The sequence below is a fragment of the Sebastes umbrosus genome, chromosome 2 (assembly GCF_015220745.1).
Source record: "Sebastes umbrosus isolate fSebUmb1 chromosome 2, fSebUmb1.pri, whole genome shotgun sequence".
Classification (NCBI taxonomy): Eukaryota; Metazoa; Chordata; class Actinopteri; order Perciformes; family Sebastidae; genus Sebastes; species Sebastes umbrosus.
The window spans coordinates 28,979,827-29,006,390 of record NC_051270.1 but is presented as its reverse complement, the minus strand read 5'-3'; the positions used below and the strand labels follow the sequence as shown (position 1 = coordinate 29,006,390).

At 38.8% G+C, this 26,564-nt stretch overlaps 1 protein-coding gene across 5 annotated transcripts in view; it reads left to right on the top strand.

The window, feature by feature from the left end:
• Positions 1–26,564, top strand: part of tcf12 (transcription factor 12) — a 98,069-nt gene that overhangs the window by 10,469 nt on the left and 61,036 nt on the right. For all 5 annotated transcript variants that reach the window (XM_037755773.1, XM_037755749.1, XM_037755739.1 and 2 more), the window contains exons 4-5: positions 7,908–7,981; positions 17,173–17,275. In XM_037755773.1, the coding sequence (XP_037611701.1) occupies positions 7,908–7,981; positions 17,173–17,275 (177 nt within the window). The remainder of the gene's footprint in view (positions 1–7,907; positions 7,982–17,172; positions 17,276–26,564) is intronic.

Below are 26,564 nucleotides of genomic sequence, written 5' to 3'. Positions count from 1 at the left end.
CTTGGCTGACAAGTTGCATTTGAACACACGGCAAAGACTACAGCCGACGGCCGGTTAGCACGTACGTTCTGCGCCTGCGTGAGAGGAAATAACTCTCCACACCAGCAGGCGACGTTAGTCTGTATTCGTCATTCAAAAAGACTAACCGGAAGGCCGAGGACGGCGGATATACAAGCCGTTGTTCTGATACGTACATAAAACAAAGCAGCGTTTGCCGACCATTTTCAGACCACTCTCACTCACCACTTAGCTTCATTCCAGACGGCCTTGTCGTTGTGAAAATATCTGTGTGTTGGAATGATCAGATGAAAAATGAGAAGAGCCTTCTGTGTTTTTCCTTTCCCTTTTTCTGTGTTTGACTTTACTCGTTGGCTTGCTTTCCTCTCTTCCGTTTCTCTTCTCGTGCACTGATTCGTTTAAGCCGAACAGACAACCGAAGCGATTTCTCTTACTGACGAGCGCCGCCGCCAATTCAACATGCTGAATCGGCCAAAAAAACTCCGACACGGGCAGACTAGAGCCGACGGAGCGGAACACACTGAAAAAACTAGGTCGATAGACGGCCCAAAACTGTCCATCGACCGACCGTCGGCTTGGTGTGTCGGGGTATTTAGTGCTACGTTTATATAGTTTGTTCTTTTATTGCCTATTTTATTGTTTATATTCTATTCTAATCTGTTTTTACATTTTCTGTGTGTGTAGCGTGGAGGGGGTTACAACTACACTTCATTGTGCAATCCTGAATTGTGTAATGACAATATTACATCCAATGACGTCCATTATAATAGATCATAATAATGTTTCTAAGCTCGTTGTGACATGCAGTCAGAGAGTCGTCAACCAAATCAATGGGTTTTCTCTCTCTCTCTGTGTGTCTCTCTGCAAGTACAGAGGAATGTTACCTCTTTCTTTGTGAATTTAGGAGCTTGTGCAGAGTATTTCTCTAAATGAATTAGTGTAATTTATACACAGTAATGGAGGGCTGAGACATCTGTTTGGCTCTTCTCAGTCTAGGTTTTACTTCACATTCATTATTTGTATACATGCGTTTGATGCAGTCACTGGTTTTACCATTAGTGCTGCTCTCAGTTCATTTATACAGGAAACCAAATTACGTCAAAAGCTCTCTGTAATTCAGCAAAGCAGGGGAGTATGTTGTATTTGTTTACACTGTGAATGTGGTCTGTTGTGTTGCATAAAGGCATAGGAGGCATGTTTTTAACTAATTACACTGCCGTCGTAGTTACACATACATATTTCCATATTCTCATCAAATATACCCTCCATCAATGTATTTGCATAGAAGGATAATTCATTTATTTTGGGTCATAGGAAACGTATTTGTGCTGCGAATCAGGTTAACTAGTTTTTAAATGTCTGACATTTCTCATTTCTCATTTTATTCAAGATGCCGTCCGGACCAGAAGCTTTTTTTTCTTTCTTTTTTCAGCCCTGTAGTTTTGCTGCCAACATTTTTTTGAGTGACGGGAAGTATGTGATATCAGAAGGAATGGGGTTTTATAGTTTCCTCAGTCAAACTGAAGTTGATCCTTGTGTCTGAAAGTATTTACTGATGTTTATTGGAAGCATATGAAAACACCTGCAGGGTTTCTGTGTTTATATTGTAAAGTTTTTGTTCTAAATAACTGTTTGTCCTTTAGTGAAACTGTTTGGCCAGTTTAAATTTTTGATGTAACTACAGGTGTAAATATGTATATAATAGGATTTACATCTTTTTGGGGCTTTTGACTATGTTGTAACTTTTATGTTTTATTATAATTTTCTGTATTATCCAGAGCCAATTTGGTTTTATCTGTAATCTGTCTGTCTATCCTTAATATAAAACACAATTCAACGTCCAAATGTATAAAACCAAACATCTATTCTTAGGTCTTTTGTGGCAAATCATAAACTGATCTGATTCTCATGAGCCAAAAAAAGATAATCCCTCTACTTTCTATGTATGTATTAATTGATATCAACAACAATAAAGACACTGGTAAATTGATCATTTAATACACAATGTTGATGTGATTAAGGCTGCGATGCTTTCACACCTGTAGTTTCGTCCATTTGGTCTGGACTGAGTGGGAAAAAATGGTGCGTTGTCGCATGCATTAGTTCTCGTCTGGTCTGCATGTCCAGACGGACTTTTTAGAAACAAACTAAGAGTTTACATGAAGTTATACAGACTGACCGGTGACTGATTGATTGGACAGTATCATCAGTGCTACATGGATCCATGTGGGGAAATCAGACAGCAGTTTCCATGCTTTATTTTAATGCTTTAAAAGGAATGCTGAAGTGTCTTAAACTTGCATTATATCTAATAGCCAGCAGGGGGCGACTCCTCTGGTTGCAAAATGAAGTCTGATTGTATAGAAGTCTATGAGAAAATGACCCTACTTCTCACTTGATTTCTTACCTCAGTAAACATTGTAAACATGAGTTTATGGTCTCAGTTGCTAGTTTCAAGTCTTCTTCAATACAGTATGATGTTCATTTAGTAAATTATGGTCCCATTTAGAGTCAAATAGACCATAAAGCAGGGGATGCTTTAAGGCGTGGCTACCTTGTGATTGACAGGTCGCTATGGCGTTGTCCAGTCTGGGAGTTGTCCACGTGTTCGTCTTACAACTTTCACAGTGTGTTTTCAGTTCATGAAAGTTGATATTAAAATTTAGTTTGCCTAAAAATGTCTTATTCAGTGTTCGGTTGTACTTAGCTCCGCCCTCTTGTGTCACTTCTGGATGCAAAAAAAACAAGATGCCGAACTCGAGGCTTCAAAACGGCAGTCCACAAACCAATAGGTGATGTCACGGTGGCTACGTCCACTTCTTATACTGTATACAGTCTATGGGTGTCACAAAGAAAGAATCAGAAAGAATTCAAGAGCATTATTTGTTATACGACTGCAAATCAAGCGCATGTACAACAATAAGCGATTGACAGCTTTCACACCAGAGTTCGTTTTAACTGAACCAACAGGTAACGTGTGAAAGCAGCACCCTACAGTAAATGAAGAAAATAACTTGTCTTCTCACTGTGGGATTATGTGTTCTATCTTCTAGATTGGAGGCAGTGTCGCTGGTGGTGAATTTGTGAATTTGACCTTTTTTTCCCCCAAAATATCAGTATTTTTGCAATGCTTCAGCCATGTCGCTCAGTCTTTCTGTTGGATGATGTTTTGCTGAATTGGGAGCTTGGGGAGGGTGCAGCTGTTTATGAATGAGCCAGCAGAGATGGTGAGAAAGGAAGAGTCAGTTATGATAATAAAACTCTGTCCATCGAACCATAACAACGGGTTTACACGACATTTACAACTCTGGCATCATTATGACAACTTTATTCATCTTTATCTTCTGAAATCGAGCACCTCATTTTCTCATTTCTGAGACATATTTCTCTTCCTTGTCATACATAAAATATGTAATGGAGCATACTGTATAGTAGTATGATCATCTGCGTAATGAATGATTCGTTTGCACATGAACTCATAAATAACCATATATTAGGAGACATGTTTTATAATGAGGCAAAGAATGGATGTCCGGGCAGCTTTAGTTACAGATTTAAAATGCTTGCTGTGCTGAATCCTGACATCGCAGCAGTACAAATACTGTTGGTACATGTATAATGTATGCTGGAGAAATTCTTGAGGGTCACGATACTTTCAGGACATTCAAGGATACAGAATATATCCGCCATATGGCCTGTAATAAAATGGCTGAATATCATTTTCTATATAAGTATTTTTTTTTATCTGCCTGCACTCTGCAGGTCCAGCTGTAAGTCCCATCACAAACTTGGTTGCATGACCAGACAAGTCAAGTAAATGCATAATGTTGAATCCTCAAGCAGAGTTGGGAGTTGTGACCAGAAAATTTCCCTCAGGTGTCTCCCTCTAGTGCAGCCGTCTTTCATGTGAGGCTTTGTTACATTCACTAGTTCACCCTTTTTTCCTTTGGAACGGACCCAAACTGGAGCCCAACATGCAAATATCACCCCTGCTCTTCCAATAGTGAAGTTCTGTCCTTACATTTTACAAATCCATATTAGTTCACTGTTATTTGTTTTATTAAAAATACCCATCAGATGTTCAAGAGTATTACATTTTTATGTTTCTTGTGAATATCTTATTAAATGTTACAGAATAACTGAAAGGCAATTCTGATATTTAGTCTACCCTCAGTGATTTGAAATCACCATAAAGTTGAACCAACACCTCTCTAAATCAGTTTCAACAATAACTGGACATTATAATGAAGCTAGGATTTATTGCGGTACTGTTGTATTACTAGACTGCATCTGTTTTAGAGAGGTTTACCTAATAAACTGGAAACTGACTGTATGTTCAACTGCAACTTTGTCTACCTTAGGGCTGCTATTAATCAAAATGTTATCAAAATTGCAATATGGCCAACTGCAATTTCCAAATCGCAGGAAACCCAATGTCAAAATGTGTGTCAAAATACCATTTTAGGTTGAATATTGTGGTGCTGCTGAGATATCCCAAGAAAACATCTTTGTTTCTTACAGATCCCTGCAAAAATATCACACCATAATCATATTTTTCAGTGAAAATGAGAATAAGCATGTTAAAATGATCATTCCCTCTGATATCACAAATCATATCGCAATTGCAATATCAGTCAAAATAATCGCAATTAGATATTTTCTCAAAATTGTGCAGCCCTAGTCTACCTGCAGTTTGGTGCTGGATAGGTAGGGTACATTTGCGTTATCTGAGCTTTTTTGATGGTTTGATGGTTGTAGATAATGGCAACACTATACAGTATATATACTGTATGTGTGGCTGTAAAACCAAAACAGTGGGCTAATAGAGGTTAAAAAGCTCAGTAGAGCTTTTTAACATTACACACACATTCATTGTTCATATAACAATATTGATTATAGCTTTGAGTATACTGTGTGAGTAGGGAATGGATGTGCTGCTTCCTGTTGTAGGATTTCGTGCATCTTCGCCACAGAGTACTGAACAGCAGAGCAACACTGGTTCTCCCAATTCATTAGACCTAGATTACAGACAGTGCATTTGTGTTTTCCCCTTTTGCTGCCTCTTGTGAGTAATCTTATTGTGCGGTCTGTCTGTGCTGGGAGAAGAGAGGGGACCCTTGAGCCGTGGTAGGAGATGGTAATCAGACGAGATGACAGCCAGTGGCCCAGAGAGCAAACACTGACCATTGTTGCATTCAGTGTGTAAAAAGGCCTCAGTTGGGCTACAACATGTCACATCGGTGTTGTCACAGCACCAAAATTGTAGAGCCATGTACTATTAGTAACACAAGTAAAAGTTAAATTAGTAACACAAGTTTCTTTATCACAGTAAATGATGAAGACTATTAAAGCTGAAATGGAGCAAATATGATTAAAAATCCTGACAATAGTGCATGAGACAGGTAATCTGAAAACCCTACCCAATGATGCCAAAAGTATTCTGCCTACTGCAGGTTTAACTATATATACATATATTTTCCATTAAGCCAGTGACAGAGTAATAATGAAGACTTTTAAAGAGGAAATGAATCTGCTGTGTGCTGGCAGCAAAACAAGATGTTTGTCAGGATGAAACTTCTCTGTAAGTCTGCTCACTGGAGCGTGAGTTCTGGTTAGAGAAACCGCACAGACTTTCTGGTTAAGTGTATAATTAGATTTCTGAATAAGAATTGATTGGCAGCATGACAGTTGAAAATTAGTTTCTAATAATACTGTAAAACTATCACCGTCTACAAAATGTGTCATTTCTCACATCTCAGATTGGGTGTTGTTTTACCTTTCCTTTTCATCATTTCTCTTTGATATTGAAACGCTCATTTTTAAATTAATAGCTTTAGTGACGCATAAAAAGCAGTCGTAAAGCTGCATTGAACCTGGTTAAAGGGAATCGATAGCTTTAGTCTTTCTGTTAAGATGCTTTGATTTGAATCAGACAACCAGTCCACGTGTTTTCATGCTGCAGATTCTACTTCTGCTTTTATCGGAGTTGTTTGTTTCAGTCGTGTAAATGCTGTTTCTTGGATTGTATGCCTAACTAACTCTGCTGCATGGAGGCGCCTCACTGCATATCATTTGTTAGATTTTAAGGTAAAAAATGTACTTGATATTGAAATAGTTTTGTTTGTTGCTTGCTGTATTATTATTTTTCTGAGCATACACGATTTCTTTAAACCTGATATTTTTTCATTTGAAGTTAAAAATGAACAACGGGTATTGCATTTTACGGAGACAGATGCAATTACAACAGGGACAATCAATAACTTTGGCTTTTACTGCAACACAATATTGTTTCAAACAGCAACAATTGAGGCATCAAATATTTTTACAGACTTATATCTCAGAAATTAGATTCCAAAGATCAGATATTATGTTTTTCAATATATGCCAGATGGTCTTGCTTTGCAGTTGGTTGGAGATATTGATTTTATTTGTTTATCTGTTTGACTTTTGAAGCATAGAGGGTTTCTTTCATTTAAAAATTAGTTTTATCAAGTTTTAGTGCTCAGCTGTCTGGAAAGTAGCCTGGCATGCATCAATGCCAAATCAGGGAGTTGTAACTTGCTTTATGGTGCATTGAAGCACATGAAACATGAGTGCCTAGTTTCGGTCTTGATTTATGTAAAGCAAACTAAATGACACCGTGGAAAATATTAAGTTTGTGTCTTGAAGCTTAACCTTTGAAGAGATTAATTAGTCGCTTTTCTTATTAATTTCCCAACTTGAAAAAACATAGTTGCGATGAGGTTTGTACTTGAGTGAGATGTTAATCAGACCTTAGATATACAGTATAAAATAAGCCTGCCCTTTTAATTATCTGTAGCATTGACAACTTGTAAGTGGATTTCAGGATTTGATTTGGCTGCCAATTAGGGCTGCAGCCAATGATTATTTACATTAATTAATCTGACAATTATTAATTATTTTTTTTAAATAAAATGTCAGAAAAATGGGAATTCACGTCTTTTTTTGTTCAACCAATAATCCAAACATTTCAGAAGCCAGTACAAACAAATGTTATTTGTGTTTTTGCTTGACAAGTGACTCAACGCTTTATCTAGAGCTGCAACAATTAATCGATTAGTTGTCGACTATTAAATTAATCGTCAACTATTTTGATAATCGATTAATCGGTTTGAGTATTTTTTTAAGAAAAACAAAAAGTCTAAATTCTCTGATTCCAGCTTCTTAAATGTAAACATTTTCTGGTTTCTTTACTCCTCTATGACAGTAAACTGAATATCTTTGAGTTGGGAAACACTGATCAACATTTTTCACCATTTTTTGACATTTTATTGACCAAATAACTAATTGATTAGTCCAGAAAATAATCAACAGATTAATCGACAATGAAAATAATCGTTAGTTGCAGCCTTAATCCTTTTGTCCAACCAACAATTCAAACCCAAAAGAAATCTAATTTCCAATTATATCAAACAGAGAAAATTCACGCATTTAAGAAGCTGGTACAAACAAATGTCTGGTATTTTTGCCTGACAAAGCGATTAATTAGTTGCCTAGTAATTTTCAATCGATTAATCAACTTATAGTTTCACTTATTTAAAAAAGATTTAATATTGAAAAAAGAGCATTTTTCTTATCTCTTGTAAAGTAACATTCAGAGATCCTGTGAAAACACGTCTTTGTCTCAAGTGTAGGATTGTCCATATTCACTGTTTTAAACTGAAAACATACTGTTAAACTCAATCACAGGGTCAACGCATAAACTCAAGTATTTAATGACCGGTATTGTCTTTGTGATTGTGATTCAGTTGTTCACTACTTCTTCACGGTGCCTCTGTGTGTGACAGATACAGAGAATGTAGATAAACTGTATCTACATTGAGTAACCTTGACTTGCTGACTGAGTCGTGCATCTCTCTCTCTGACAGGTATGGATGAGCGGACCAGCCAAGCGTCTTGGGCCCCAGGTGGCGAGTCCAGTCCCTCCTTTGAGTCCTCCCGGGTAAGATGAGCCTCACCTTAACGCCTCTGTGTGGCCTTTCTGCTCCACAGCACATCATTTAACACTCATTACATTCACAATGTTTTAGTCTCACCTTATCCAGACTACCAGGCATGTTGTAGGGCCTGTAATAGACACACCTCTCTGTGACAGGGAGGACTTGTTAATGTTCTCATGGGTAGCGGAATTGAGTTGTTTTTTTATTTGTAACCAAATATGTTACATAGTTAGCAGGAACATCAGTTACTGGAATCTGATATTATCGTGGGATTGAGCTTCATATTAGTCATAGAGGTCTGTTGAAATATTTCAGCTCAAATTATATGTTGATGCTGTTTAATGTTTTGCATTTTTTCAGTGTTAACATGTGATCAGTTGTGGCCCCTATTGAGGGAATAACTTGATCATTATGATGTAAAATAAGGATTCAGTGTCATAAAGCGGGTGACTAATGAACAAATATAAAAGCTTATTTAAGGGTTCTTCACTTTTTGACCTCCAAGACTCTAAATTTAATCGCAGCTCTCTTTTGGTATTTTTAAACTCTGAATAACGTGTCTTCAATTTCAAAACATCAACGATAACTGTGGAGTAAATATTATCAGGTGATATTATCTAAGGATTATTTTCATTATCTTTGAATCTGCCAATTATTTTCTCAATGAATTGATTAATCAAAAAAATGATTTACAAAATGTCAAAAAATAGTGAAAAAATAAACACCTCAATTTCTCAGAGTGCAAGGCAACGTCCTCAAATATCTTATTATGTACGACCAACTGTCCAGAACACAAAGATATTCAATTTACAATGAGATATAAAACAGAAGCAGCAAATTTGAGAATCTGGAACCAGACAGTTTTTGGTGTTTTTGATAAAATAGCAAACTTTTCAGCTTCTCCGTTAATCGACTATTTGTTTCACCTCTAATTCGGTGTGTATCTTTTAAGCCGGCAGTAAGAAGCTGTTGTTCATGCATTTGAAAACAAACTGTCAACAGTGGTGAAACAAGCCAGTGCAGTGACACTGCAGGTTAGGGCTGCAACTAATGATTATTTTCATTGTCAATTAATGTGTTGATTATTTCCTCGATTGATCGATTAGTTGTTTGGTCTATAAAATGTCAGAATATGGTGAAAAATGTGGATCAGTGTTTCCCATGACGAATTGTGTCTTGTTTTGTCCACAACTCAAAGACATTCAGTTTACTGTTAATTTAATAGTTGACAGCTAATCAATTAATTGATTACACACATCCTGAAGAAGGCTGTTTGTGCTGCTACGTGTGGGTTGTTACTCAGCTCAATCTGAACATGTACCAGCCTTGTTTTTAGCATTTCATCATGAAATAGACATTTGAATAAAGGCTATTTATTTTTTTACCAGAAGAGTGCCTTGGACCTCCCCTTTTTTTAACCTTTGTGTACACCACCAAAGAGCACCTTCATCACACTGATTTGAACTTCTGAGCACTCTGGACTTTTTCCCTTTTTTGAATTAATCGATTAATCGTTGCAGCTCTACTGCAGATGATTCATGGTTTTAAACAGGGTTTGAATGGGATTCACTGACCTCCGTTTGGCAGATCTCCAAGCCCATTGGTTTGTTCCTCCACCGGCCGGTCATATTCTGTAAACGCTAGCGCGAGTAAACTGTCATAAACTACAGTAAAGGATATGATGGCTGGAAGCTCTGCGTTCGACTTGTAGTCCTGTGCTCACAAAGGGTTTACACATGCTCAGTATCATTGTTCATATTGCAGTCGTGTATTTACACTAAATTGTGTTTGTCGCTGCAAAATGGCACCGAGCTACAACCTGGTTCCACCCTCTAGACCAGTAATAAGAAAAGTGACGTAGCCAGAGGCAAATACACCAACTTATTCATGATCATACAAGAAAATCATTCAAAAACTGTATTTAAGCCGGCAGTCACTGTTACACAAGTATGAGCAGTGCTGAAAAAGCTGGCTACACTACACATAAATTAGATAATAGTTTTCTGTAGCGCATCCAAACACTTCTTTGTCCATGACTCATATGAAGCTGGGTTGAAACAAAAAAACAAACAAATAACTTTTTGTCTTCCACTGATGTTGCAGTGTTGGGCCACAACGTATTTTATTCTGCACTATGCAAGGAGAAGGCAGCTTCAATACTTCAGATTATACTATGACATTTTGTTAGTGATCACAGATCTACACAAAAGAAGAAAATGAGAATTTAATTTAAGAAGTATTGTTGTGAATTGTGGATATTGGCTAACAAATTCTTTTTTTATTGTTTATTTAAAAGGGACAATGCACAATACATTTATTGCACCAGAAAATGTAATAAATGTGTATTGCATTTATATAGTAATAATTATTTAAAAGAAACTGTGTATATTAAACTGCATCTCTATTGTTCTGTTAAAGTGAGAACATCTCACTGTTTGTGTGAGCAAGTGTGAACAGCTCTCTGCCTGTTTGTTTGTCCCTCACACATTGGTTGTTCTAGATGCCCTGTATGAATTTCATTTAATGTCAATCTCCTGTCACTTTCCATTAGATTTCAGTTAAATGTCAGAGCCACTCGGGCTGCGTTACCTTGTTTATTTCTCTGTGCCCTTCCCGAATGAACATCTACAGGCTATGGTAACATAGGCAGCTTGATTTGAATTATAAGACAGAGACGCTTGAGATATCTGTGCTCCAGGTGCATATAAATGAGTGTTTCTGACATTGCAAGGCACAGCGTCAGCCAGCAGACAGCTGTTTGCACCACCATAAGGCGTGCACTAAAACAAGCACATGCCACACTCACACACACAGCTGCACACACACCTTGATACAGACTAGATTTATATAGCCTATAAAATATTATATCCTATATATTCTGCTTTAAGAAGTGAGCTGCATTTCTTATGAACCTCAGGAGTCTACAATAATCTGTTTAAAGATTTCAATTTTTTCAATGAAAAATACATTTTAAGTCTGTTTTACAACCTAGTTATTACAGTGCTTTACCAATATGCTACTTAATAGAAAATAGCAGCGAGCAGGTCTCCATATCTTGAACAGTATCGGGTGCCAGGTAGTAGTAAGAACAGAAGAAACAAATCACCTACAAATCACTTTACATGCGATTGATTCCCTCTATTTTTTGTGCTTTTTGGTAATGCTAGGAAGTTTCAGCCCACGAGAGGTTATATTGTACAGTTTGTAAGCATAGATTTAATTTATTAATGTCTTCCCTCAAACGAGGCTATAGAAAATGTATGTCAGTTATGTGTTATGGTTGAGAGTGTAATCATGTAGTCTCTTTCCTGATTGGTGTCTGTGCCTCACCTGAATATTTAAAACTGTTTCAACAGTAGCCCAGCTTTTCCTGCTTGGGCCGGAGTCGATAACGTTACTCGCTCCCGTCGCCGCCGCCACTCTCGCTCTCTTGCTTCACCACTCACTTCCCACCTACACACACACTCTACGCACTGGCTCTGCTCCAGATGGCTCTAGAGAGGGCCATTCGCGTTTTCGCGACGGCCACCGTAGCTCTCCAACACGCTTGGCACACTGGAGAAGCTTCAATTGGTTTTAATCTCCTCACCTCACCGCTAGATACCGTCAGATCCTACACACTGGTGTAAAAATTGTGGGAATGAGAGCAAGTTTAACATAATTTTTAAGAAGAGTTTAAAGCTCCTTTTGCACTCTGGCTCTGAACATTATGTCCCACACACACATGAGGCTTCAAAGACCGTTGAATATTTTAAAAAGTTTGAATGGAGTTTCTATTGTAGCTGGAAGTATGAATGAGTGGATCAGAGTTGAAAATTAAATTGAATGTGTAAAGGTAAACGCACTCAATGATAAAAGTGAAGCTGGAATGTCCTAATTGAGCCGGATGTTTGATGTTTGAATGAAGTCTTTCTCGTTGATTTTGAAAGGCGGTGGTTACATCAGCATTGAATTGTAGAACAAGCTTCACATATTATTCTTTTCTGAGGTGAAAATATCGACCTTGATCATTAGATGTTTTTGTATTGAATAGTTTCATTCATTTTGTTAAATGAGAATCAATTGATTAAAAAATGAGAGCTATTATGCTGTATTCACAATATCTGTCCAAGGCTCTTTGAAGAAAATCCTCCGTGCTTCATCTTTCAGTGTGTTACAAAGGGAATTCAGTCTTGTCCCTGAGCTTGTTTGAGCTGGTGAGCTACGAGTGTGTGATCAGTCAACTGTGAACAGTCGCGAGCCCTGCCGTGCTGACCTTGGCTCCCAGCCAGCCGCTGTATCCTGGGCAGCTGTGGCTGTAGGCTGGCGGTCTGACAGTCGGGGCTGTGCCCACCGCCGCCGCACGACAACCCCCACTTCCCCAGTGCCCTGCCCCGACTTGATACTCGACCCCACACGCATCCATCACGACCATATCATCACTTCCCGAGCTGCCACATGCAGCCACACGTTCACCTGGGACGCAGCACGGAGTGTGGAAGAGATGACTCTTTAAACGTTGTGGCGAGTGATTGGAGGACAAGGCGTGAGCTCTGGCCTGCACGCTGCCACAGTGATCTGACAGTTATTTAGCCAATAGTGCCAACGTAGCCCCGTGGCAGCGATGACAGCGTGTGTTAGTGTCTCTGATAGATGTAGGCCACCAGTGTTTGGGAATGATGAGGGATCTGTGATTGATGATCCAGCAGTCCCAGAGGTGTGTGTCAATGCAACACACACACACACACACACGCACACACACACACACACACACACACACACACACAAACACACTCACCGGTTAGCCTGGATTGACAGTGGCAGTCATCACAATTAACTTGGTGAATGATCAAACTGCCCATCACCACCAATTTGCTTTCTAATATTTAGTAAAAGGAATAGTTCGACATTTTGGAAAATTTGCTAATTTGCTTTCTGGCAGAGTTAGATGATACGATCAATACCACTCTGATATCTGTCTGATAAATGTAAAGCTACAACCAGGGCTAAGAGTGAAAACAGCTATCTCTATAGCTCACTAATTAACACGTTATATGTTGTTAGTCTAATCTGGAAAAAATTATGCATAAAAATGACTATTAGTTTTATTTCTTGGCTGAAAAAAGTTGCCAGGCAACGAGCGGAGACTCCAGGAAGTTACTGGTCCCAGACATAGGCTGTATATAATGGTGGACATAGTCACCCATTGGTTTGTGGACTGCAGTTTTGAAGTCTCCAGTTTGGCATTTTGGCCGTTGCCATGTTGGTTATTTGCAACCAGAAGTGACACGAGAGGGTGGCGCTAAGTAGAACTGAACGCTGAATAAGCTATAATAAGCTATAATAATATAAACTTTCATGAACTGAAAACACACTGTGAAAGGGTTAAAGCTCTAAGACAACACACAGACCGTACAACGCAGTGGTAGCGACCTGTCAATCACAAGGTAGCCACGCCCTAAGAAGGGTATCAATCTTCTCATCTTAACAAATGTTGAAAATGTGAGAGACGCCACACATTTTTTTAATTTTAATTTAATTTTGTTCCTATAGTGTGTGGAGAGCAACGATTTGGCCAAAACAGCACACAACGCACTTACAGATTCCACTCATGAACGACAAGAGTCCCAACTCGCAAAACCAGAAATCTCGCAAAATCTCTCGCGATCAAACGTGACTTTAGTGTAAAAAAACGTGGTGTATGACGGGCAGGAAGAATTAGCTGTTAGTTTTTGCACCGCTTTATACTGAAAATTCACGGAAAGAAAAATAATGGATGAAGTCATGGAGACAAGTTAAATAAACACTCGGGTTGTTGCCACAAATCAACAAGTTGGTCCTCCATTTCTGAGGTCCAGCCTACTACTACTACTTTATGCTTCGCGTTTTGCATTAGCTCATGCATTAGCCGCAGCCGCAATGACGGATTTGAATCTGTGCGGCCAGGATGGACTTCCGAGTCGATCGGGGGATGTAAAAAACACTCTTACATACCTCACAACACAGAAACATCTGGAAAGATAATCTTTAGAACCATCAAAAAATCAAGGCTTTGCTGATGATTGTTGGGAGGAGGGAATCAGGCCCAAAATCGGCTTGATTCTCGTGTAGTGTGTGCATAACTCACTGCCAGAAAGCAAATATGTGTATTTTCTTAAATGTTGAACTATTACTTTAAGTCTGTAGTTTGAAGCATTTTCCTTGTTTTGCTGCAGAAGAGAGGAGATGTTTTTTGCCCGCTGCTTACGTTAGCTGTGTATGTGTAAGTGTGTGTATGTTAGTTTGCCGGAGCCTCTCTCACAGGGCTGTTGTTGTTATTGAGTCTGTTCATGGTGTGATTAACAGTGTGTGCGGCCTGGCAGCAGCACAATAGGGAATCTCTGAGGATTCCCTCGACACAGCACAACACTCCACTGCCTTTGAAATTACTCCATCACCATCCACTCACACAAAAAAAGATGGATAATAAGATTTACTTTTTTTACTGTATGTTGAATGCAAAGGGTATGAGTTGGTGAAAATAGCTCTATAGAAATGCAAGCCCACGGCTGCAGCGGTCCCTCTGGTGGGAGTTAATGTAGTTTGGGGAGATGTATTTGACTGGAGCACAGGAGGATTTTCACAGGGCTTGGGATTAGCACTGTAACGGAGTATCTTTTATTACATGGGACCCCGAGTTTCAAAAACCATACTGTGACCGATATTTAGACCTAAGCCCCCGAAGCTGATAACTGTCATGAAAAGGCACTGTTAAGCTGCAGGAGAAAAAGGCAATTTTTTTAAGCTGCAGGTACCTGGGAGTGATGTAGGATTGCATCTCACTGTTTCTTCCTCTTCTATGTAACAACACCTTCTTATGAACTGTAGGGTGGGATATAAACCTGTTATCATAAAATGGCAGAATTAAAAGAAAACTTTTAGATAAACACAAATTGATATTTCGGGTTTTTATAGATGTTTGTTTTATAGATGTAGTGTGATAAAGATAAAGCAAAGGTTTCTACAGGTCCAGTTGTTTTCTGAGAGCTAATAAACCAGCACAAATATTTACAACACTCACCTGTTTGTTGGTGACGATAGGTTGGCATTATGAAGTTCATATGCTGAGGACTGTCCTCAACCAAAGAAATTGTTAGTCGACTAACACACTATGATTTTGTCGACTAATCGATTAGTTGTTTTAATCGACAGATCTGTAAAACTGAGTTTCTCCACAAAGAATCACACAAAAGCACCACCAGAGATATTCTCCTAAGTTTCTTGGAACTAAGTCACTCTACATAAAAAAGCATTAAAATATGATAAATCGTCTAAACAAATCTGAGTCGACTAAGACCAAAATGGCTGATTAGTCGACTAAACAACCAAGAGGAGGCAGCCCTAGTATTTAGTGGTGTGTTAGTTAAATTCACAGCACACATATTCCTTAACAACAACGGTATTTTGTCACTTTTTTTAAAGTGCTTGGTTTCGGATTATAGCCTGGTTATAGGAGAACTCTTAATAATATATACAGAAGTGTTTTAACTCCAAAACTGGTGAAAATTGTCTAAGAAATGTTCTCACTATGGTATAAAAATGAAGTGGTCTTTTTTTTAACAAGTAGCCTATTCAAATTTTTTACTGAGACAATATGGGTTAGGCACACTTAAGTCTGTTTGAGGGTATGATGAACAGAATAAATAATGATAATATTAATAAAAAACGTTTATAACGTTAATAATAATAATAATAGTCAACTTTATTTATATAGCGCCTTTTATGCAGCTCAAAATGCTTTACAAAATAATAAGAGGAGAGAAGTAAATAAATAATTAAAAAATAATATAATAAATAATAAAAGTTCATAATAATAGATACAAATAGAATACAAATGATCATTAGGAGAGAGAGTGTCAACTGTAGATCAAAAACGCGTCAGGTGCTCTTGGAAAACGGGGGAAAATCAGGATAAACAAGGAATTCAATCCAGACTCTCCAAAAACTTAGTCCAAGTGGCAACGAAGAAGGGAATATTAAAATCATTAAAAAAGCCAACATGTTTTGACCTCTGTAGGTCTTCGTCAGGGCATTTAATGAGCCTATTAAACAATTTATCTTACTGAGACAATTTGGTTTAGGTACACTTAAGCCTGCTCGAGGGTATGATGTACAGAGGAAATAATGATGATAATAATAAAATAATAAGAATAATAATAGTCAACTTTATTTATATAGCGCCTTTCATGTAGCTCAAAATGCGTTACAAAATAATAAGAGGAGAGAAGTAAAATAATATAATAAATAATAAAAGTTAAATAATAGAATAAAAATGATCATTATCATAACCACTTCCACCATCCTTATATAAATTGCAATCTGCAAATAGGGCTGGGCGATATGGGCAAAAATGTTCTATCCCGATACTTCATATCAGTTCATATCTCTATAACGACATACTGTATATCACAATATAGCATGTTTTCTTTTAATTCAGTAAATAAATATTCTATATGAAATAACCACATGGTAAAACCTATTTCTCCTGTGTGAATTAAATACTTGACAAATGAAAAGTACGGAGTATTAAATAAAAATAAATATATATATATAGACCTAGCCTGTATCAGGACAGAAACGATATAGAAAAATATATATGATATACATTTTATATCGTTTTTATGATATATATTGTCATATTGCCCAGCCCTATCTGCAAAGATTGTGCATAATCAAAAAAAAATATTAATAACAGATTGTAGGTCAAAGTAAGTATGATAAGGTGAGTCTTTAACAGGCACTTAAAAGCCTCAATTGATGTTGCTGTCCTCAGATTCAGATAAAACCTAAAGGGAGGCATTAAAGCTGGTCGCTTCCACATCCACAAGATGTGACTGGCTGTGACTGATCTTTGATAAGATAAAAACAGGGTAATACATACCATTGTTGTTTCTTCAACACAAACAAGTCCACTGAATACTTGTATCTTCATGGCAAATAATGGGGTCATAAATATGAATGTATTATTAATGTAAAATGTCAGTAACAGAGATGTAGAGATCTGTTTTTCTTTTCTTTCTCTTTCATTTTTTCGGACTACTACACAGGGAAGGTGACAGTTTATTAGCATAACGACCAGTTGTGCCTCTCCTCTTACTAATTAGTGCTATGCCATCTCACTCAATTAGTGAAGTTGCCCAATAATGTGCTTAATATTCTGATCTCTCCCCCCCAGGGTTTCGCTGACAGCCCTCATTACGGCGATCACATGAGTGACAGTCGATTAGTGTCCCATGAAGGATTGTCCCCAACACCTTTCATGAACTCGAACATAATGGGTAAGTAAGTGATTCTCTTCAACTCACCCCTCACATGCCCTTTGGTAGTGGAAAGACTTCCTATTAGGAAATTGCCTGATTGAGGTTAAGGCACATCATGCATCTCGAGGTAGCAGTGCTGAAAGGCTTGCCAGGCTGCAGGGCTATTTTTTTTCCCCATCTCCTGCTGTCTTTATTTCCTCCCTTAATCCCCCTCCTCTCTCTCGGTATCTCCCTCTTCCTCCTCCTGTGATGACCCTCCCCCAGGCTACAAGTCACGCCATCAGTATAGCTTTCCGTCATAAGAAGCCGTCTCCTAGACATCAAAACCGCCCTCAGCAACTTCCATTGGCAGCAGGGTAGTGATTTTGGGGTCTGGGGTTAAACAGACTGTTGTAGCAAAGACCTTCTCACATAAGAATAAAATATATAGAGTTTATTGTAGGTTATTTAATGGTGTTCAATATTTATCACTTTCTTTACCTTTTGAATTTGTCGAATCATGCCTGTTCTTATTATTTTCTTGATTGAACCACCGCTTGGTTTCCTGATATAAATGGGAATATTTCTATATCTGCATTTTATATTTAAGAGCAGAGTGATTCCTTTTTATGATAGTGTTTCTTAGATCAGTGGTCTGATCTACCCCACGGTCTTATCAGATTAGCTCAAGTGTCCTTTCACTGACACCATCCGTCATGTTCCAAGTATGTTCTTTTCAATGGAATTCAAACTTGATGTTATTTAAAGGTTCTCTTCATGATATCCAGAGCATTTTATAGCAGCAAACAACTATTTAAGGGCACTTTCACAAGACATAGACCTTTTGGCTTGTCCGAATCAAAGTTCAATTTATTCTTTTGGTTCATTTTCTATTTAGTCTGGTTCAGTTGCACAGTGTACAAATTAAAGCGGACCAAATAAATCAAACAAGTTGCTGAGGGGCGTGTATGAAAGAGCAAATTTATCCTCTCTCCTCCAGTTAATTTCGAATGACTTTATAAACGTCACTATTTTTGTGGACTTTATTTAGCATATTCTGTATGTTCTCTTCGGCCCAGATGTCAAGCAAACATCACATTTCTGCAGAAGTCCACGTCAGTCCTCTCCCACTCATGTTAACTTTTTGTTTACCTGTGTCCATCTCAACAAATACCCGCACAGGCAGCCTGCGTTTTGGTTCGCTTGGAACTCCAAGACCACCTTTTGCAAGCAGGCCTCGGACCAGTTTGGTGCGATTACTGCGTTCACAACTGCCCAAACACACCACGCCAGAGTTTGATTAAAACAGATTAAATGTTGGCTTGTGAAAGCGTCCTAAAATATAGAGGAGTAATGTCTACCTGAGCAGAGAATGATGTCGCTCTAGTTTTCACACACTCACAACATGTGGAGTTCAGGTGTAACAACTGACACAGGTCTGTGGAGGCGTGGCAGCTGGTAGTTTATTGGCTTTAGTGACAATAAATATACTAAGGATTGCCTATTTGTGTGTTTATTTTCCTCCTAAACACACATATGTGGGTATTTTTTTTATTTTGATAATGATCACAAAAGATGCCCCCCTTTTGCAGCTGCATACAGTACTCTATTACTGACTGAGTTCTGTTATTGTAACAATTAAAAGCTGTGTGCTATCCAGCTCTTTGGCCTGGCATCATTGTGATGTGTAACCACTCGACAGTTTTACGGCTAACTACATCTCAGCTCATTATGTAATGACCCTGGAGACTGGCTTCCAAGAGAGACGATTAGTTCGCAAATGGGTGCTGCTGAATTGAAACGAAATGTTATCTTTCTTGTAATTGATCACATGACTGTTTCACACACACACACACACACACACTGTGTATCTCTCCCCTTTTCAACTGCGTCTGTAATCACGCTTACGAGCTGCAGAATATGGATGTGATCTGTTGCAGTGATATGTCAGATTTAGACAGCGTGATTGTAAACTTGGAATTGCCTGTGCTTATCTCAGGCTGGAATTCAAGATGAGTATTGTCTTATTAAGTTGTTTTTCCACAGTAATATCTTGGACTTACATTTATTTACGGAGTTTTCAGCACCCTCATTAAATCCTGTCTGAAGGGTTATTCCCCATCGATGAACAGGGTAGAACAACCACACAGCAGTGACAGTTGTACTTATACTATAATTTCTCTTGTAGTAGTGGGAGTGATGGTTGAATCCAGTCAGTCACTACAGTTTCTGAACTGCTGAATGGGTTTCCAAATAGTCAGTCGTTCCATCAGGTGTGTGAAAGTCTTGGGTGAGGCTGTGTGTGTTGCACAATAAAATACTTGCAAGTGTACTGGTAGAACAGAATGCCTTTATTATCATTGTATCGTTAAAAAACATACAACGACATTTGGAGTGCTACTCCTGTAAGGTGCTGTGAGTTAAAAACACAACCTCCACACATTCATTCATACGTGTACCACACAATAATGATAAATAATGAATAAAAAAACAATAAATAAATGTAGTAGCTAAAAACTGCTGTGAGAGATGCATGTTAAGATTATTGCACACATAAAAAGAAACATTCATCTTGTATATTTGAGTCCGTTCAAGATGCGTATCGCTGTAGGGAAAAAGCTGTGACTGAGTCTGATAGTCCGGGTTTTGAGTGATCTGTAGTGTTTCCCAGAGGGCAACAAGTCAAACAGATGGTGTCCTGGGTGAGTACAGTCTCTGATGATGGCTGAGGTTCTGCTGAGGTAGCGGGTGTTAGCAATCTCTTCCAGGGTGGGGAGAGGACAGACGATGACTTCTTGAGCTGTATTTATTCTGGTAGATTACTTTGTAACTTGAACGCCATAATTCTGTTGCTTACTACGCAATCATTGCAACGCAGGATCAAGTGGTTGTTGTCATGATAGGACTTCTTGGTATTTCATCCTCTCGCCATCCCCTGTAGCAACACGCCTCACATATGTAAAGCCCCTTAAATGTTATTAACACAGTGCTGTTTTTGTGGCCTGAATCCGTTCTAATTGTAGACGCTCTTCTGGCTTGTAGCTTGTCAGGTGTCGGCGAGTGACGATGCTCCCAGTGGGTTAAGGGCTCTGGATACTGGAATTTACTATTACGTAGGGCTGGGCAATAATTCAATATGATGATTTATTGTCTTTCAATGGAATCGCATCGTGATGAAATCAATTATCGAGATATCGTGATACACAATTACGCCATCTAAATTGATAATAAAGCACATACTAACTCAAATTTCTCAGAAAATCTGAATTGATAAGAGTTTGTAGTGTAGTTAAATCAAACTATTGTCTTAATCTGATTACTCTGTATTTGTGAGCATGCATGTAAACATAATCAGTGTATAGCTGGAAATATTTATTCATTTTTTGTCAATCATGTGTCCAGTGTTTAATTCACGCAGGACTACACAAACATATGCTTTACCATGTGGCTATTCCATAAAGACTATTTATTCATTGAATTACCAGAAGACATGCTATATTGTGATATACATCGTTATAGAGATATGAAATGACCTATATCAAGATAGAAGATTTTGGCCATATCTACGGCTCTTATACATCAAGCCAACTTCAAAAAAGTAGAGCTGACAAAGCAACCTGATCAAATGCTTTTCACTGTATATGTCACCTCACGTTTTCTGTTACAGTTGCACTTGAACACATTGCAAAGACTACAGATAGCTGGATGTTGGTTCTCCACCTGCATGAGAATAAATAACTAGTCAGTAGTTTGTATTTGTAAATTGAGATTGCATGATGAAAAATAAAACAAAATAAAATAGCCTACCTGCCTGTAATTCAGTTTAAATGTAAGCGTTAAACCAATGTGGAATATGTTTAAAGAAAACAGGTAATGTTGTGGCCAACGGTCAGCTTGGTGTGTAAGGGCCCTTAGGACCTCTTCATGCTTCCTGGCTCTTGTTCAATGTATTGTTCCTGATGGGAAGTGCCCAATTCATAACCTTAATGACATTTTCCGTGTTTACGTGGTTTAGTTTATCTGCACAGTCGATCTAAACTGTGCTTTGTGTTAACAAATGCAACGCTGATTAGAAATTTCCTTTGGAAAAAATACTGAAGTCTATCAGTCCTCATTTTAGTGAAGTCATTTCTCTCCTGTTAACAAATACTACTGCTGCTTTGCCAAATAGCTTCAAGATTGAATTTATTTTTATTTAAAGATCTTTTTATTGAACACAACGGAGAACGTCAGTGAAAGTCTGATTCTCTGCAACCTCTGTTCTGCCTCTAACATGTACCCACCAAATGTCAAAACAATAGTAATAATGTAGATTAAAGAAACCAGAGACAAACAACAACTAGTATTATATAGTGTTCTGATCTTGTATATTATGAATGCATGTAGTTGAAATGTGGTGCACTCTGGAAACACTGGACCAACAGTGGACCTCTGTACTGCTAAAAGTCTCAGCCATGTCCATATTAAACACTCAGGGACAACAACACGGGGCTTTCATCCAGGAGACCACTGTTCGTGTCCCGTGTGTTAGGTTTCACTTTCACTTTGCGATCAGTGGTTTGTTCGTTTTCACAATGTCCAGTCACATTTTCACTGTAAAAATGTAGTAGTTTTAAGTCCAACCATGTTGTTTTTCCTAAACCTAACTAAGTGGTTTTGTTGCCTAAACCTAAGCCAGTGTTTTTATCTAATTCACAACATTAAGCATTTGTTTACTGCGAACGAAAAGTGACGCCGAGGGGTCTGACAGAGCGTCAGTATGTGGCGAGTTGGGATGAGAACGTGTTTAAATAGCACATGATAATACCTAATTACAAAAGCACTGGATAATATCAATAGGCTACTCTATGTATAGTCTTGTGCTAATGCACAACTAATTATCAGTTACAGTAAACACAGTGTGTGGTTTGTGTGGTGAAGTATACAATGCATTGATTTATGCTGTCAGTATTTTTAAATGTGCTCAGCATGGCGTGACTCACAGTGACCAGGAATCCCTTTTACACAGTGGGACAATGACAAACATTAATCATGTCAGTGTGTATTTAGCTACAGTAAACATGATAGTACAAACATTTTGATTAGGAAAAGCCAGCTTTTGGTTCTATGGATTTGAGGGAAAGTGAGTGAGATTATACAGTCATAGCGAGGAGCTCACAGGAGAAGTGTGGGGGTTTCTGAAGGTTTTGGGTGAACGCTGGGGAGCCGCTGACTACTTAACACGGTTCTCCCCAGGGGCCGAGTCCCATGTTAGTGTGGATCAGCTGGTCTGGCCCTCACGTGCATTTTAGCCCCACCCTCTAGTGCTGCAATCCTCTTACTAACCCGCGCGTCATCCACTGCGTGCTGACAGACAGGTGGCAGCCACATTGTTCATGCTTATTACAGGGCACCATGGAAACATTGTTCCAGTCTCAGCCATGTGACTCACGTTGACTTAACCGCTCATTACGTGCTGCACGATATGAGGAAACAACGTTGTTGAATGTCGCGATAGCAATATTACTAAATCGTATTAAATAAATCGATATTAAAGTGTACTCCGTTCTGCTGTTTTCAGTATACTGCTAAAATACAACAAATTGCTTGTTGAATTATATGAAAAGGGAAGGATATTTACATTTTAAAGTGCAGTTTTCTACTGATACTCTCTGTCAACTAACTCAAAAAATCCCTGAGCATCTTTACTTGTGTCTTGAGGCGCTGCAGTTGTTTATTCACGGACAAGCTGAAACCTACACTGTATAGTTACTACCACTTAATTTCTTCTCTGCTCTGATAACAATGATCTACTCTGCCTCTCTCTCTCTCTTTCTCTCTCTCTCTCTCTCTCTCTCTCTCTCACTCTCTCTCACTCTCTCACTCAACTACACACTGAGCTGTTCCCCGAAGGAGCTGCGCTACTCATAACAAAAGTCCTCAATCTCAACCTTGTCATATGTTTTTCTCCAAGATTCAATTAATTTTCTTTTAGCGTTTCAACGTGTATGTAGTTTTAGGATTGACCGCCATTTCATCTATGAAGTTAACAAGCCTGCTTGTTTCTGTCATGGTGCGGCGTGCTCTACTCGTGAAGACAGACACATGCGGAGCAGAGTGGAACAGTAGTAGTAACGTCGCTCACTTCTTCGTGCACTGGCTCGATCGGGCAGTATTGCAGTCTTTCGCGATGTGTTTACCGCGCAAGTTTACATCGCAATGAAAAACGATTCAGGGCATGGTTGCACGTGCGTGAATTGAGGCTGCGATTTCGCAGGTCAAAGTTCATCAAAGTTGAACTCCACGCGATATGAAGATGCAAATTTGCTTTGACACTGGAAGCCAATATGTTTTTCTTTTCTTTATCTCTTCCCTCAGGGCACGGTCACACTTACGCCAAATTAACAATGGTGAATATTCGCCTCCCGTTCACTTCCATTCTGTACAAGCGAAGGGGCAAATAAAACATTTGCTTCCGGTGGCACACCTCTTCCTAACTGGACGCCATGCGAACAAGCGAACGAGCGTACATCGGATTGTTTCAGTTTTTCCACATGATGAATAATGCCCTAACCTGCTTCGTGCATCAGTGAACAGGCTGAGCGATGTTTTGCTTGTTTGAAAAAAAGCTCTATTTTTGCAACGTTTTCGCACACCTGCTCCACCTCCAACCTATTTTCACTAGTCAGAATTGACGCTGGCAGTAACCGACATAAATCAATATCACTCTCTCTGTGTAATAGAGAGTGATATAGCTCATAGTATATCTGGACCATTTTTTAGCACTCCATTCTCCAGAGTTTGCTCACTCGCTGTATGTTAGGTAGAGATGGCAGAGCAAATTTGCGTCTTTGCATCGCGTGGAATTCAGGCTACGCTCCGACAGTCTACTGACAAATCGTTCAAAGAGATTTGCGGTAACACAATATATGATTCCTGTGGCCTCACAGACAAAACAAGAACTTGTCCCACCACCTTTAGATTAGAGTGTCACACATACTGTATGTACAGTCCTAATAATGAGATGCAGAGGGTGAAAAAGGCCTCTGATCAGAGAGCCACAGCTCGGCCTCTGTCTGCTCCTCCAAAACATCCTGTGAATCCAAACCAGCTGAAATTAAGTTACAATTATACTGTAATCGTATTTATATTGTAGTTGTGATTGTGAAAGAGCATCAGTTCACTGAAGCGTCTCTGTGTAATAGTTGTACATCACTGATCAGCTGGCCATTTAAATCCTCATTATTCCTAATGATGTGACATTCACTAATGACTTGAAACCATGATTGGGTCAGACTCTAAGACAAAAGATTATCTTCCAACTGTCTAGGATTACACATTTATCTTTTAAATTCACACAGTTGTTGGTATTCCTGATTGTCTCTCATGTTCCTGTGTAGCTGAATTCACTGTGTGTGTAGTAACGCTTGACTGAAGGTCTTCTGCAGGTCTTGTAGTGGAGGGTTGTTTCTCATTCAGCTGCTCTAATTGCGTAGCCACAGGGATAGCCAACAGATCATAGCCACGACAAGGAATGGTTAGATAGATCTAATTACCTGCTAAGATTTTGTTCTTGTGGTGTTAGCTCGATGACGGGAAGCCAGTGGGGGAGGTTGATTTCAGGCAATCTGGGCAATTAACACAGGCGATGAGCTGAAAGAGCAGCACTCTGCTCTTTTACTTCACGCTGTATCGTGATTGGACGTGTGTGTGTGCGTGTGTGTGTGTGTGTGTGTACGCTGCTTAATGTTTGCCTTTTTGTCATTATTTACTTAATGGACTGTTATTGTTTTCTGCCAAGTGTAGAAAGTCTTTTGATTCTCAGGCCTAACCTCATATGATGCTTTAAAGTTGCTGTGCTAATTAGCAAGACGGGTTAATGTAGCTATTCACAGCCGTCATCAGTCACAGTTTGTGGCTCTTTATTGGAAGAAGTAGGGAAACGTGTTATAGGGACATCAAAAGACCTATTAAATCAACTGTTCTTTCATTTATTTTAAATTTTTTAAGCTACAATTGCGGCCTATATTATAATGCTTTCAAGTCAACCTTTCGTCACAGTCTTGCTCTCGGTCTACTTCAAACTGCTCTTCAATGACCATAACTCAAAAAATGATAATGAGTTGATTTATTTTTGTGTCAAGAATGGCCAAGGACCATGAAACCATCATGGTTGTAACATAGACTGTATATAAGACCGTGATGTCACCCGTGGCGACAATCACGCAAATCGCTTCACACTACATGTCAGCAGTCACCCATTCACACAAACATTCATACACTGATGGACGAGGCTGCTGAGGTGCCAACCTGACATCTAATCTAAGTACTCATTCACACACCGATGGCACAGCCTTCGTGAGCAATTTCGGGTTTTGGGGTTAAGTGTCTTGCTCAAGGACACTTCGACATGTGACCTCTGTTTGTGACACAAACAGCATATTGTAATTCAAGTGTTCTGAGAGAAAACTAGACTTCTGCACCTCCTCATGGCTCTGTTTTCAGGCTTTAAAAATCTAGCCAATGACGGAAGACTTTGGCCAATCACAGGTCATTTCAGAGAGAGAGTGTTCCTATGGGCTGTGCTCCGGCTCATGGGCGGTGCTTGGTATTTACTCAACAGATCTCAACATGGCTGCCGGGTCACAAACTTTGTCATTTTACAGCTAAACAGTACACTACAAGATGTTTCTGAAAACATTTGTGGAGAGAAATAGGCATTACAGTAACAGAATATTGATTCATATTTGATCAGCGCTGCCTAGTTTGACCGTTTGATCGGAGTTTGTGAGTGATTGACAGCCGGCTCTCATAGACAGCAGATGGACAGCAGAGATCAGGTCAGCTCATACTGGTTGGACACAGAGGCACATGATTTTTTTCAGGTTATCTGTCTCATGCACTACTGTCACAATATAGCGACCGTTTTATAAAAATAACTTTTTTAAATCATATTTGCTCAAATCTCGCCTACTTCCTCAAAAAAGTCCAAGAGCAGGAGCTAAAGCCTTGGTCTCTGATCCTGCGTAGTGTTATGCCCATGTTTATTGTGATGAATTGTGATTGATTATAAATTACTCTATAGCCCTATATACCGTTAAAAAAAAAGTTATTTATTTTGTTAAATAAAAACAAACAGCTGACATTTTCCTTTTAATTTTTTTTAAACAAAGTTGTGTTTCCCGTTGGCTCTCGCTGCATGTCTGTGGTGATGACTGCTTGTGCATCAGTTCTTCCCGGCCATGTACCCGAGGGCGTGATATCACAACTGCTGAGCTGTACTTTCATCCTCACGTTTCTCCGGTGTGCTTCATACATATTACTCATACAGCTTTAGCCCTGCATGAAA